Source organism: Vidua chalybeata, chromosome 4 (assembly GCF_026979565.1).
Source record: "Vidua chalybeata isolate OUT-0048 chromosome 4, bVidCha1 merged haplotype, whole genome shotgun sequence".
NCBI classification, from domain to species: domain Eukaryota; kingdom Metazoa; phylum Chordata; class Aves; order Passeriformes; family Viduidae; genus Vidua; species Vidua chalybeata.
This window is the reverse complement of record NC_071533.1, coordinates 43,507,984-43,521,112: the sequence shown is the minus strand read 5'-3', so window position 1 is coordinate 43,521,112 and position 13,129 is coordinate 43,507,984. Positions and strand designations below refer to the sequence as shown.

At 38.9% G+C, this 13,129-nt stretch overlaps 1 protein-coding gene across 1 annotated transcript in view; it reads left to right on the top strand.

Moving 5' to 3' along the window:
• Positions 1–10,280, top strand: part of GALNTL6 (polypeptide N-acetylgalactosaminyltransferase like 6) — a 433,114-nt gene extending 422,834 nt beyond the window's left edge. Inside the window, exons 11-12 of the mRNA XM_053941431.1 lie at positions 3,761–3,910; positions 9,800–10,280. Of these exons, the coding sequence (XP_053797406.1) occupies positions 3,761–3,910; positions 9,800–9,967 (318 nt within the window). The 3' untranslated portion in view covers positions 9,968–10,280. The remainder of the gene's footprint in view (positions 1–3,760; positions 3,911–9,799) is intronic.
• The last annotated feature ends 2,849 nt before the right edge of the window (positions 10,281–13,129 follow it).

Genomic DNA, 13,129 nt, shown 5'->3' with positions numbered 1-13,129 from the left:
GCTGGGCAAACAGCAGTCAAAAGGTTTGTGGGCCACTTGCAGGCTTTCTGGTAAACAGGAGATGGATGAGAAGTGAAGATGTGTCACTGTAGTTTTGGAAAACTTCCCCAAAATTAAGAACCAGAGGGGAAGAAAGGAGACCAGAGGATATGTCATGGCACTGCATTCCTCCATCTCTGTCTGCCCAAAACTAGCTTTTGGCTTCAGGGGAAACTGAGGCTTTGCTGGACTGATAACGAACAGCAAAGGAAAATGACAAGTATCAGTGTCTCTTATCAAGTTCCACAGCCTTGCCAAGGAATGGGTGGACAGGCACCATCTCTAACATGGCTCAGCAAGTGCCCAGCTCTTTCTTCTCTGCTTGGAGGTATAGTTCAAGACAGAGCCCAGCTCTGAAATGTAACATTTAATCTTTGGATGGGGGTACACATTGTCCCCTCAAGTGTAATGGCACAGTCAAACACAGTGCCAGCTGACAGACCCCAGCCAGACAGTGAGTAATTGAGTGACATTGCCAGGCTGGAAAGCCTTAATGGCATCAAAAGGGCCTTTGTCCTGTAGACAGTCCCAGGCCAATGGCTCTATCAGGCAATCATTCTTCAGGCCCTGTGCCAATTGTAAATGAAGCTGGAAAGCTGTATTTCCCAGTTACTGCATGACAGGGCTCAGCTACATGAAAAGGCAAAGCATGAGGGCTGAAGGGTTGCTTGATTGCAAACACAGAGGATGGGGCTGTGTTTTACAGACTCCGGTATGAGAGAAGGCGAAAGAGGAGAATGAGCAACCACTGAGCCAGGACAGAGGGTTTCTTGGGTCCAGCAGGGAACAGTGAACAGCAACCCCATGTGTTGCAGGTGAAAACAGCCTACTGTTTGTTAATGATGTGTCTGGGAATTTTGTGCAGCCTTGTTTCAGATCAACAAGCAGTCAGAATTGAATGAATTACAAAAAGGGTACAAAAAGGCTCAGCCATTTCTTGTAAAATCTGACACAGTTTGTTCCTAACAAAGGAACAGTGAAATCCAAAGTGACAAGTGGTGGCAAAGCAGAACATTATATACTCTGGGCTCCAGCTAATAACATGTAACATTGTTGGACATTATGCAATAGAGAGATAATATTTATATTGGCCAGATTCAGATTTAACTAAAGGAAAATTGCGGTTTAAAAGAGGAGAGCTTAGAATTATGAGATTGGAAAGATTGTACACCTTCATGTTGTGTCTGTAATTGAAACATCTTAATAATAATTGGATGTATAGAGAAGTATAACCTTTTTTCTGTTTTTTTTTTCTCTTCTCTGTCTTAGTCCTAAAACTGAGTTCCTGTCCCTAACAAGCTTGGTTTTATAATATCACTAGGGAGAAGACATACTTGTTGATTTAAAAATAAAACTGTTTTTTAAAAAGGGGAGGATAAAGAAGGAGAAAAAGAATCTAAGCTAGTCTAAACATTGAGATCTAGTATTACACAGATCTTTGTTTTCAGTGGAAGGGAATAAAAACCCTCTGCTGTTACCATGTCTTGACTTGCAAAGAGGACACAGCCCTGACAGTCTTCAGAAACCACAGAGGAGTAGAAAAGAGCAAAGGAATAGTTTGGATCAGTATGATCTGATTTAAAGTCTGTCTTGAGCTCTTTCAGGTGTACTGATGCATTCAGTGGGGTAGTAGTCCTCAGGCCATGGTCCAGAGAGCAGCAAGAATTGCTCCCTCAGCTCACAACTCATGCACAGAATGAGAAATTTGGTGAGCCACCCACTGGGGAGGATGAGGCTGGTCCTGAAATAGAATCTCTCTCTGCAGTAGTACTAATGAGAGTGAGAATATCACGGAAGCACTGTTCCACACCATTCCTGTAGGTATTTCTTATTCATCACTTTGAACTCTAGGTTTATTATGTGTCTGTAGAAAGGTGAAGGATAAGAGAAAGAAAATAGCTTTTGTTAGCTTTTCGTTAAAGGAAAATTGTCTTAGACTTCTCTTTTCCTGAAGAAGAAGCAGTGTGGTTTTTTTCTGTACCAAATCTTACTTCTGTCTTTGCTTGTGAAATGATAAGTTATTGTAGGGAGTCCATGATGATGCTTCAAAGAAACATGAAGAAAAGTGAAAAAATATTTAACCTTTTGAAAAGCAGAAATTGCTTTGAAAATGAGATTAAAGCTGTCCACTGCATTTTACTGCAGTTAAATGAAAAATGCACTCTGGGAGATGGAAGAAATAAGCAGGACACAGAGACAGACTAAGAAAACACTTTCTAGAAAACCTATAATGCAGATATAAATAGAGAGTAACAGCAGCTAACAGAGCGAACAAGGGCTTACAGTAAGAAACAGAAAAAAAAAAAGGTAAATATTCTGATATATGCTTGTATTTAGGGCCTACAAGCCAAGAGAGACAGTAAGACCTTTCAAATGTGGTATTCAGAGGATGGTATAGCATTGAAGATGCAGTATTTTTGAGAGGTGTTTCTTTTAGGAAAACTATGGAAAGAAGATCACTATAGCAATGAAGAAGTTAAAACCTGGGAACCACTACAGAATTGTTCAGGATTAGACCCACATGATATTTATTAAGCTTCAGTTTATAGCTGGTTCTATTAGGGAATGTACACACTGGAGGAGCAGGGCGCTAGATAAGGGCCAAAAGGAAGCTGAGATGAGGTGTTGGAGAGAGTCTGAATTCAGTATGGGGAGCTGAACTCAGTATGGGGAGCTAAGTCTCTGGATAACAAGCCTGTGTGCATTTGCACATGAACCATCTCAGCTGAACAGTTTCTACTAGCAAAGTTTGCTCATTTAAAGAGAGCTTCACTTTCTCAGTGTTAGTGTCTTTTTTTTTCCTATGGCAAATCAAAAGTCATGCAGAAAGCTGAAGAATAGCACTCACTCAAAAATAGAAAAAAAGAAAGTAAGAAAATAATATAACCTCACAGCTCTTGACAGAGCTTCTAGGTAGTAATTTACAGCCTGCAACCTCTTTTCTGCAAGGATTGGTCCATGGAAAGGAAAATGCACTCCACATCTTTAAATTTGATGCTGTCAGAACTGTCACCTTCATCTGATGATTGAAAGACTGCAGTGTCACAGCATCACTTCAGACAGCTGGTGTCTAATTGAGAAGGATTCCTCTATTAACTGTGACCCTCCATGACTCCTCTCAGGCAGTGAGAAAAAGGGCTTTGACAAGCTGCCTGTAGCTCACAGGTTTCAAAGTAGAAAGATGAAGATCATTTAACATGTGTTGTTTGGGGAAAAAAGAGAGTTGAGAGAGGCGATGGTAACAGTGTCTCTTATAAACAGAAGGAAACTGCTCATTAAACATAGGAAAGAGGCTGTCATGGGAAAATCTCTCTGGGCAGCTTGTTCAGACCCAAATGAGAGCTAAAGGAACATCACTGGCAGCAGCTTCCTGTGTCCTAGGGAGCTGAAATATTAGTGCATAGAGGTGCTGCTTTAACTGGGGTAACTAAAGACTTTAATGCAGCATATCCCCTGTTCCCCTGTTCTCTCTGCAGTACTGTGTCGCTAGAGATTTTTTCCTTCCCTGACATTGGGATTGTGCCTTCCTGGGGTATATTCTACATGGCCACTGATGCACTTTAATTAAGGCAGTTGGCATCACTGAATCGTACACAAGCAGGACCTCATTTAACCAGCATCTGGGGTGTGCAAAAATGGAATCCTGCATTAAGCTTTTGTGTGTTATTTTAAACATTTTTCACTAATAATATATGATTGTATTGCCTGATTGTTTTCCCAGCTCTTCACCTTTGGTTGGAGAGAAGACATCCGCCCCGGAGAGCCACTTCACACCAGGAAGTTCTGTTTCGACGCCATCTCACACAGTAGCCCTGTCACACTGTATGACTGTCACGGGATGAAGGGAAACCAGCACTGGAGCTATAGGAAGGTCAGAGTCACTGTGGGGCATCTCGGAGGTTCAGAGCGTCTTGAGCCTATATTCAGTTTAGCACAGGCTTGTGCTTTCCTGTCAAAGCAGTTCTGTTTTAAAATCCACCACATCCTATTCCAATTTAATTTTGTGGTAATCTCTGTAAACGTGTTCCTTTATGAGCATTCAGATATTTAGGTCAAATTTAAATGAAAATGGATCTGATCCAGCTCAGAGGGTGTCTGTATTGGATCTGTTCCCTGAAAGGTGTTTTACCATTCTGGCGCTTCAAGATGCTTGTGTCATTTTAACAGAGGCACTGTTGGAAATATTTTCATCCAATGTGACAGCAGCAAGACATGCTGCTCATGAGTTAAATGTACTTTACTACATTTTAAAGATTATAAGTGGCAGAAAAATCTCCCTCAAAAAACCAAAACGAACAAACAAACAAACCCAACAAAAACAAAAACCCACCCAACATTAAAAGCACTGCTGTAAGCCCAAAGGAGGCAGGAGTTCATAAACTAAAGATAAGCAGCTTACACACTACTTTGATCTGCTGAACTTCAGCCCATTTTTATAAATCACTGAAAACAGGAGGTCAAGCTAGAAAATGTCAGAGCTTCGGTTAGGGTAAAAAGTCCTGGTAATGCTACTGATTCGTTGTTGCTGTTGTTGTTGTTAAAGTTTTTTAATAGTTTATCAGCAAGTTGTCTTGATTAAAGATTTCACTAATAATCTATGTATTCCATTCAGGATAAGGATTTCTCTGAAGCGCCGAGGATTTCTCTCACACGTGCTTCAGTTTTCTTTGACCATTGTGCCTTGCCGTTCACCTTATTTAAGCTGAGGCCAAAGTACTAGGAATTGGTCTTTGGCAGATAAACCTCACTACTGTTTTCTAGTTTAAAAATATATATAGTACAAAACTAATTCAGAACTGTTAAAAATAGGTTTCTCCTGATGCTTTTTTTCTGAGTGCCTACTTACTAGCTTGTGCCTTTTTACCTTATTTATGTTGCAAATCGAGGTCCATCATAAGATTTTCCAGAAATGTAATCTCTTTGAAGCTGAGGTATTACTTGTAAGAAAGCTAGAATGTATGGGGCAGATATTTAGAGGATATAAATTGTGGTGGTTGTATTCCTGCCTATCTGATTTTATAATGCCGTAATAATCCCTTCTTGCTTCAAAACCTTACCAATTTATCTTTTTGCCTATCCAAGCTGCAAATCAAAAAGCTTTCATATTCTTAGCACTTCATTGTTGCTTAATATAGCCAGTTCATAAGACAAAATGCAGGTCTGGAGCTACACTCTGTAAGGCTCATCACCTTTAATGAGGACAGAATAAAGCAGGTACCAAAAAAACATGACATTTGGAAAAAATACACAGTGTAAGTTTTATTAAATTCTCTGCACAGCTTCATTTTTAATTTCCACAAGGCTGACAGGGCTCGTATAAAAATTCTCAATGCAAGACAGGCATTTCCATCTCAGCAAGAAACACCACAAAGTTTTGTTATGATGGAAGTACTGACACATTCTTAACCGTAATCCCAACCTGACAGCAAGCCAGTCAATTTGCGTAAACCTTCAAGTTAAGAAACTGCATTGGAATAATAGAACTATATATAAATGGTTTTCTTTAAGCTTAGTTTTAGTTTGCTACACAGTAAGTGTTTTTTTTAATATTCTATAATCTGTTTCCTCAGATAAAGCACAGATTTATATTAGAGATTCTTGGTAGTACAGCTACACCTCAAAAAACCTTATATGTGATATAATCCTTTTCCAGCTTTGAAAGCGTCTTGGCAATAGAAATTTTAGTGTTTTCACCCCTCCAAAACAAAAACTCATCTGTGCTAGAGCCTTTTACCTAGGGAATGGTATGCTACTGAATCTGCACCCTAAGTAAATAAGAATAATAATGTGGTTAAGAAAGAAGTGTTTCCTTTTAAAAAACAGAGAGCAGGTCAGGCACTCTCTTCTGTTCTCTGCACCACTTATAGACATTCTAGATTCCTAATGGTCATGTATCCATCCTGCCAAAAATACTTCTCATGCTTTAGGAGAAATGACTTTGCTTGTCAATGTCTTCTAAGATGCTTAATATGAAGTATTTCTTATCATGCTCTCATATTATTCCTATAAAACTAGAAGATAAGAGGCTGTTATTCATTTAAAGATGAGTCTCTTCTCATGATCATTTGCATCTTGAGCCACTGATAAAAAGTTACGGCTGTGAAGTGATTACAAAGTGCTGCAAATGCAATTTGAAGCCAGGCACTATTTTCAGATTCTATATTCTTATAGCATAGAAATCGTAACAACCTGGTTTTGGATCCTGGCAAGTAAAAACAGCTTAAATATTTTAGTGGCAAGTAGAATACATTAATATTTTACTTTGGGTAAGGAATGCTCTTCTGGAAAAAATCTACAGCCTATCCCCATTACATGCACTTTGCTTCTCATTGCAGTGCAGTCTCAGAGTGTGCAAACTACATTCTTTTCAGATGAATGAAGCCAAAACTACCACTAATAAACATGTGTCAAAAAACTGTTCTTATTCCCATACTCCTTAAACTACATCTGGGCAGCTATTTCAAAGTCTCATAAGTCTGCAGTATTAAGTAATCAATTTTCTTAGGACCAATCTGAAATACTGGTCTACAGCCAAGTATACCTTTGAGAAAACCCTGTAAGAAGCAATGGAGCAGAATAAATCCAAGCAGTACTGCAAACATTGCTGTGGGTTGTAAATAGAAGAATGTGAGTAATGCCAGGACAAAAAATATTGGCACCATATTGGAGCAATGTAAGACATTAGATAGATATGTGTAAATAACCTGTAATTATTAGATATTTGGGAGAATGGCTTTAGCTTCTCAAGCTAAAGCCATTTCTTTGACTCTGTTTGTCATTCCTAAGCATGCCAGAGCCAAAGATGAGAGCAGTGCCTACAAATTTCTGTTCCTCATTGTGAAGGAATACGCCTCTGGTTTTCAACATAGCATCATTCAGGGCTGACAGGTAGTGCTCTGATTCTGGTAAAGTATGATTCAGTTTATGTGCCACAGGCCCACTACTGCTATTTGTAGAGCAGAAGTATCCAAGAGAGGGCTGATTTAGTAGGTCTCTAAAAAGAAACAATTGTGCAAAATCAATTTCATTATATGGTAATTCTACCCTGAGCCTAGTGATTATGATAGATGCTAGACTGACAGCATCAAAAACTGTGCCCAGAAGACAGGGGTTTGCTCATAGTCTCCTGACAGCTGCGGGGACAAACTGTAAGAGTCGGTTACTCGTCACACAGGAGGTGTGTAAATTATTCCCTCAGACAAACGAAATCATGTCATAGTGATAGTGGTTTTTATCATATGGACTTCAGTCCTGCTGAAACTGTACTGGAGCTACCAACTGATTTCAGATAAACTACCACAGCCACCAGCTGATAATGACTTCCAGTTGCTCTTGACTTTAGCCATAGTTACAGCAGTGTCCTATAAGAAATGAAAGGCTCTGTGAGTTATTACCAGCCCCCCATAACTGTCGAGACCAATTATCGTATGGAGGAGTTTCTCCTTCTGCAAATAATCTTCAGACTTGCCTTCATTCCGAAGGAAAAAAAAATATTCTGCTGTTTTCAGATGTTAGAAATGCTTGCACAAGAGTGCTTGTGGTATCTCAATATTGGTGTAAAGAGGAATGTATGTATTTGTCTTGTAAATTTCTTCTCTGGGATTCATGGAACTGTTACCCCTTGAAGTCCTGAACCTGTTTCCACTGAAATCCAGTGGAAGATAAGACCACTGGACTTTGACCTTAAATCAGCATAAGCTTGAGATGATAAATTTAACAGGCCTTTATATATAGCTAAGTCAGCCAGAAGTTTTTCCAAAGCGGTAACTCTGTCCCTATTCTTAAAAGACACTCTTCTTTCCTAATAACCAGGCTCTCTAAATAAAAGCAGCAATAATGCTTCACTCAAAAATTGCCTGGCTGTGATATTTCTGTAAGAAAGACTGCCAGCTTTCAGAAGGCTGGAGTGTTTTTCATAGCAAGTTTTTTGTACTGAAGCTGTTTCCTTTCTTCTTGTACCAGCTATCTTATTAAAGCTTCTAGCATTACATCTTTGACTTCGTAATATCTTGGCTGGTCCTCATGCCCAGCTATACTGCAAGAAAAAACATATGCCCCCTTCCTTCTAGGTCCCACATCCAGCAGGGTGGCCATGGCACAGTCACTGTGTCCTGATTTCGGACAGTGCCACTCCATCAAGCTCTTATTAGTACAGGAGGAGCTGGCTAGGTGCAGATGGGTGCCTGCACCACCCCATATGGTGCCTGGCAGTTCTTACAGGCCCACCTCATCCTAGCAGGGACACAGTAGCCTTTTGTACACAGTACAGTTACCCCCTTCTTGGCGAGCTCAAGTATCATACCTGCTGTCCTTGTAGAACACGAGAGAAAGGCCTCTACTCATTTGGTTTGGTGCCATCAGCTTTGATGACATCCCTCTGAATTTCAGTCTGGGGGGGTGTGTATTCATCCACTGCTTTTGGGGAAAGACCAGTGCTGAAAGTAAAACAGTGTGAAAAGCAGGTGTAACACCATCCCACTCAGCCAGAGCACAAGGTACTTTGGACTTGGTTCCTTATTGCATGTATTAATTTTAAAAAGAGGCATTGTACTTTACCATTTTTTCACAAACTACAAGTCCATTAATTTAATCTTTCCTAAATTTAAAAAAACCCTAATTTTTCAAAGTGGTTTTAAACAGCTTCTGTTTCTGTTTGTTGTCATATTTTTTTTTTTTAATGTGGGGTATTTTTAAAGAGAAGTTTCTATGATTCTTGCTCAGCACCCAGAGTACTTGTGTGAGTTTTTAATCAATTGCAATTTGAGAAGTAGATTTTTTTTCCCTCTCACAAACTGGGCAAGCAGGCACATCCTGGATTAGTATTAAAATACTGTCAGGGCAAACATCGGTATGGAGGAGAAAAGCCTGAATGTGGTTTACCAAGAGTAATCTGAAATTTATTTCAACAGATGCAGTATAGTCCCTGGAAACTTTCAAACCATCTAATGACTCCCACATCTGCCTTTCTCAAAACACTTGCCTACATCAACTAAGTATATTGAAACTACCCAACTCACCACCTACTCAACTGACTGCTTTCACAAAGATTTGCATCAGGTTACTTACTATTCACTCCAGTTTTGTGAAGTAAAATTAATAAAACTAATCATGATAAATATGCTTTTTAAAGCAACTTAATCCATGCTTACCCCCACAAAATCTCCATATGGAGCTAAATCAGTGTTAGGATTTCCATCTTATTAGGAGAGAGAGCATATTTCAGTGGCTGGTCTTAGCAAGGCCACAGGCATTGAATGGGATGAGAACATCAATCCTGTGTCCATCTGTCCACCACTTCAGTTAATAATTCGTTTTTAACATCTTCACCAAGTTGAAGATTTTACAGCTCCCCCTGCCAAGAAACACAGCACTGTCAAGAGAAAGATTTCTCTAAAAAATCCAAACAAATCCATTTTTCAGGTTCAGACATTTAAATGGGCTCCAAGCAAATACATGGTATGCAAAGATATTAAAAGACATTCTGTTTTTTCATTATATTATGTGGTTGTTAGTCAAAGACCAGATGATATCTCCCTCTTTCTTGAATCCCCACTTTCATAAAGGATAATAGCCCAAGGGAAGAAAATACTCCATTCTCTACAGCTTTGTAATAATAGCTGTTGTTATTACAGAAAGTTAGTGCACAGAGACCACAAAATCATTTCAAACAGGGCTGGTTTAATCCATGTTCTGTAAAATTGGGACACTTCCAATGATCTGGCATTTGCTACTTAATTCTATTTTTTTTTCATTCCTGTAGGACAAAACTTTGTTCCATCCGGTAAGCAGCAGCTGCATAGATTGCAACCCAGCTGAGAAGAAGATTTTCATGAACAGATGTGATCCTTTATCTGAAACTCAACAGTGGATTTTTGAACATATTAATATGACTGTTTTAGAAAAATTTAACAGCAAGGCCAGTTCCTAGAAGGAAACTAAAAAGTTGACCACACATATTTATGTACAGACTGCAGACTACATTTTCGCCAGCATCTGGGTCAAAGGAGTCAGGAATTAAATTTCCTAGATCCAGGAAATCTGTTCTGAGGATTAAGAAAATGCCACAGCAAGAGCCAGCAGGCTGTCCTTGTGGATATACAGTATCTGGAGAACTTGGCCAAGAGCCTCACCGGATGCTGCTGAGAACTTCAGGCTGAAAATTCCCTTGCTGGTCAAGGGAAAAACTTTGTTTAAAAACTGTTTAAAAGTACTCCAAGTTAATAAAGTAAAACAAAACTCTAGAGTTTCTCAGGTCAAATCCTGCTGTAGTGAGTAGCTCAGAACAGATGCTATGATTTGGGATGGGTTTATGGTGTGCATGACGCCTACAGGAACCTGAAGAAATACCAGGTTTTAGAATTAAACATGCTGGTAGAAGAATAATGATGTCCTAGCACTCCCTAGACAAGATATATGCTCTGTTGACATTCTTTTAATAAAAGGTTGGGTTAAACAGGTTTAACCCTCAGAACTGCTGCAATTAATTTTAAATACCTCCCTTTTACATTCCATTCATTACCAAAATAGGAATGGTCAAAATCTTAGGGTCTAGAATTACACTGTAGTGAAGCATGAAATGAACTGTATGGTTTTTCCCTCACATTTTCCCCCTTCAGGAAAAATAAAGCAAAGCAATCAAATTTATATATATGATATATTTAGCAATTATGATTCAAATCCCATTCTCACACAAGAGAATGTGAAAAATATAACAGCGGCAGCTGCAGCATAATGGAAGGCTTGTGGTCTATCTGTCTTTTTTAAAGGTAGAATCTTTACCAACATATAAATTAAATTGAAAATAGGCTGGGGAAAAAAATCAGGAGGAGAGTGAGAAATAATTGCGTACTGCATGCTGAACTAGGTTAGTCAAATTAATACTGGTATGCTGCCATCACCTAAAAGCATGTTGACTCCCTGCAGTGCAGCTTAAAAGATCTTGCACACTCTTGACACAGAGGAGTGGAGAAAAAATAGACAGGAAATCAGTTGGGTAGTTTTGGAGTTTTTGAAATCTTTGATGGAAATAATGTGAACTTTCCACAGTGAGCAAGTGAATGGTATTGTAGATGTCATGAGGGAGGAAACATGAAGTGCAAGCAAGTCACATATTACAATATTTTGGTATTTTAGGCACAGGCACCATTCAGGGTAACACAGACTTCCATCACACTGATGGGTCCCTCAGACCTATCAAGCTGTTGGAGAGAGTGGTCTCTAAAACATTTTAGGAAGGGTGTCTATGGTTCTTCTCAGTTCATACTGATGTGTGGAATGTGACTGATAACTTTGAGACTGTTCAAGGTAAGAGTGAGTATAAATTTATATCAAGTAAATATGTGGCTTTTGCTTAAAAGATGAATTTACAGATGAAAGCACCATAAATGCAGACAGATCACATCCTCTGTGCTGTAACTCCTTTCAGGTTCCAAAAATAACATTTGTAATTAAGTTGCTTATTTTGATTGCTGACGAGGTGGCTGACTAACCAAAATACTGATGTGCAATCTACCCTGTTTTAAGGGAGTGCAGTGACTGTGTTTTGTTTATTTTTCCTTAAGCTGTTTATGCACAAAGAGTATTGATTGCATCCAGAGGATGGTTCTAGTACCAGTGTGCTATTTTATGGCAGCATCTTGTAGTTGCAGGTCATATGAAAGTTTTAGGAGGGGAATGAGGTCCTGTAGCATTCAGGATGTGTGCACTGGGAAATTGTGAAATTTCCAATATATTAAGCAATTGCTGCAAGTTATTGAAGAGATCTTTCAAATAATTTAAAGGGATGTGTTCACAGAGTTGTCATTTTATGATTTTAAAATAAGTGAGCTTGTTTAGGTACTGTTTAAATTTAATTTGAAGATATGGTTTGCTCAGGAACAGAAGAAGTAAGGTTCTGGTATGAGGATACTTCAGGTTTGTTTAGCTGTCAGTACACAGAACCAGCCTAGCCTCTGCAAACTCTCAGCTTTCCCAGACGCAGCATCATTTATTTGCAGCCTTCTCATGAGGAAAATGGGTTTGGGAAAAGAAGAAAATGGCTGCCTCAAATATAAATGCAGCCCTCAAGCTGCTGATTGTAACTGGCCCCAAACTGTCAGTCCTGGAAGCAACACTGTATGCCCAAAATAGAGAGGCAAAGGAAGATTGCTAAACCAGAACAGATTGGTAGGGTTATATCGTTCAGTGTCTGACTGCATCTCAATGGTCTGATTTTGAGATGTCTGATGGGAATAGGCTGCTCTTAGGGCAAAGAAAATCTATGCCTTTTACAGCCCTTGTTGAGTCATATTGCACAGCACCGTACACTGCCAAAGGAAGCCTTCCACTTACTTGTAGCTGATCACAAATTGTAAGCTCTAGCAGTCTTTGCCAGAAAGCAATCCATATGACTGCTAGTCAGATGTTGTGGGGAAAGAGAACAGTCCTTACACAGGACTCCTCCAACAAAAGTTTTATTAATAATAAATGATCATCGCTACCTTTCAGTTCAAGTCTGTCTTGGGTGTTCTCCAAAGGTTTCCACTGATAAGAGTATTTCATTACTAATTTACCATTCAGAATTTCTTTAATTCTTCCTGCAACCATATATTTTCCAGCAAATAAACCTATGAACAATTTGATAGGTTGAAGAGATGTATCTTCCTCTGATATTTCTCCAGGAGCATTTAACTTTGACACATTTTTTCAAAAGACTATAAAATTTCTTCACAATTTTTTTTTAATACCAAGTAGTTCTGAACATATTTTAAATTGTAGTGCACACGTGGAATTAAGTAATGTGGGCTCATCATTTCAGTGGAGCTATACTGATTTCTCCAACTAATGTCTTGCTTCCGTTTTTTTTTTTCAATTTATAATTTAATGACTTTAATCAAGATGTGTGAAAACAAGATCTTTGTATCTTTAAGAGTTCATCACCATCTACCCTAAATATTTTCCATTTAAGGTTAACTGGCCTTTTCTTTTGCGGCCAACAAACCACTATAACTGAAGAGAGCAACTGGAAAAACTGAAATAAACTCCAAATGCAACTAAAACTCTAAAATAGCATATCTTTTCCTGCATATATTCCAGAACCTAAGCTAAACAG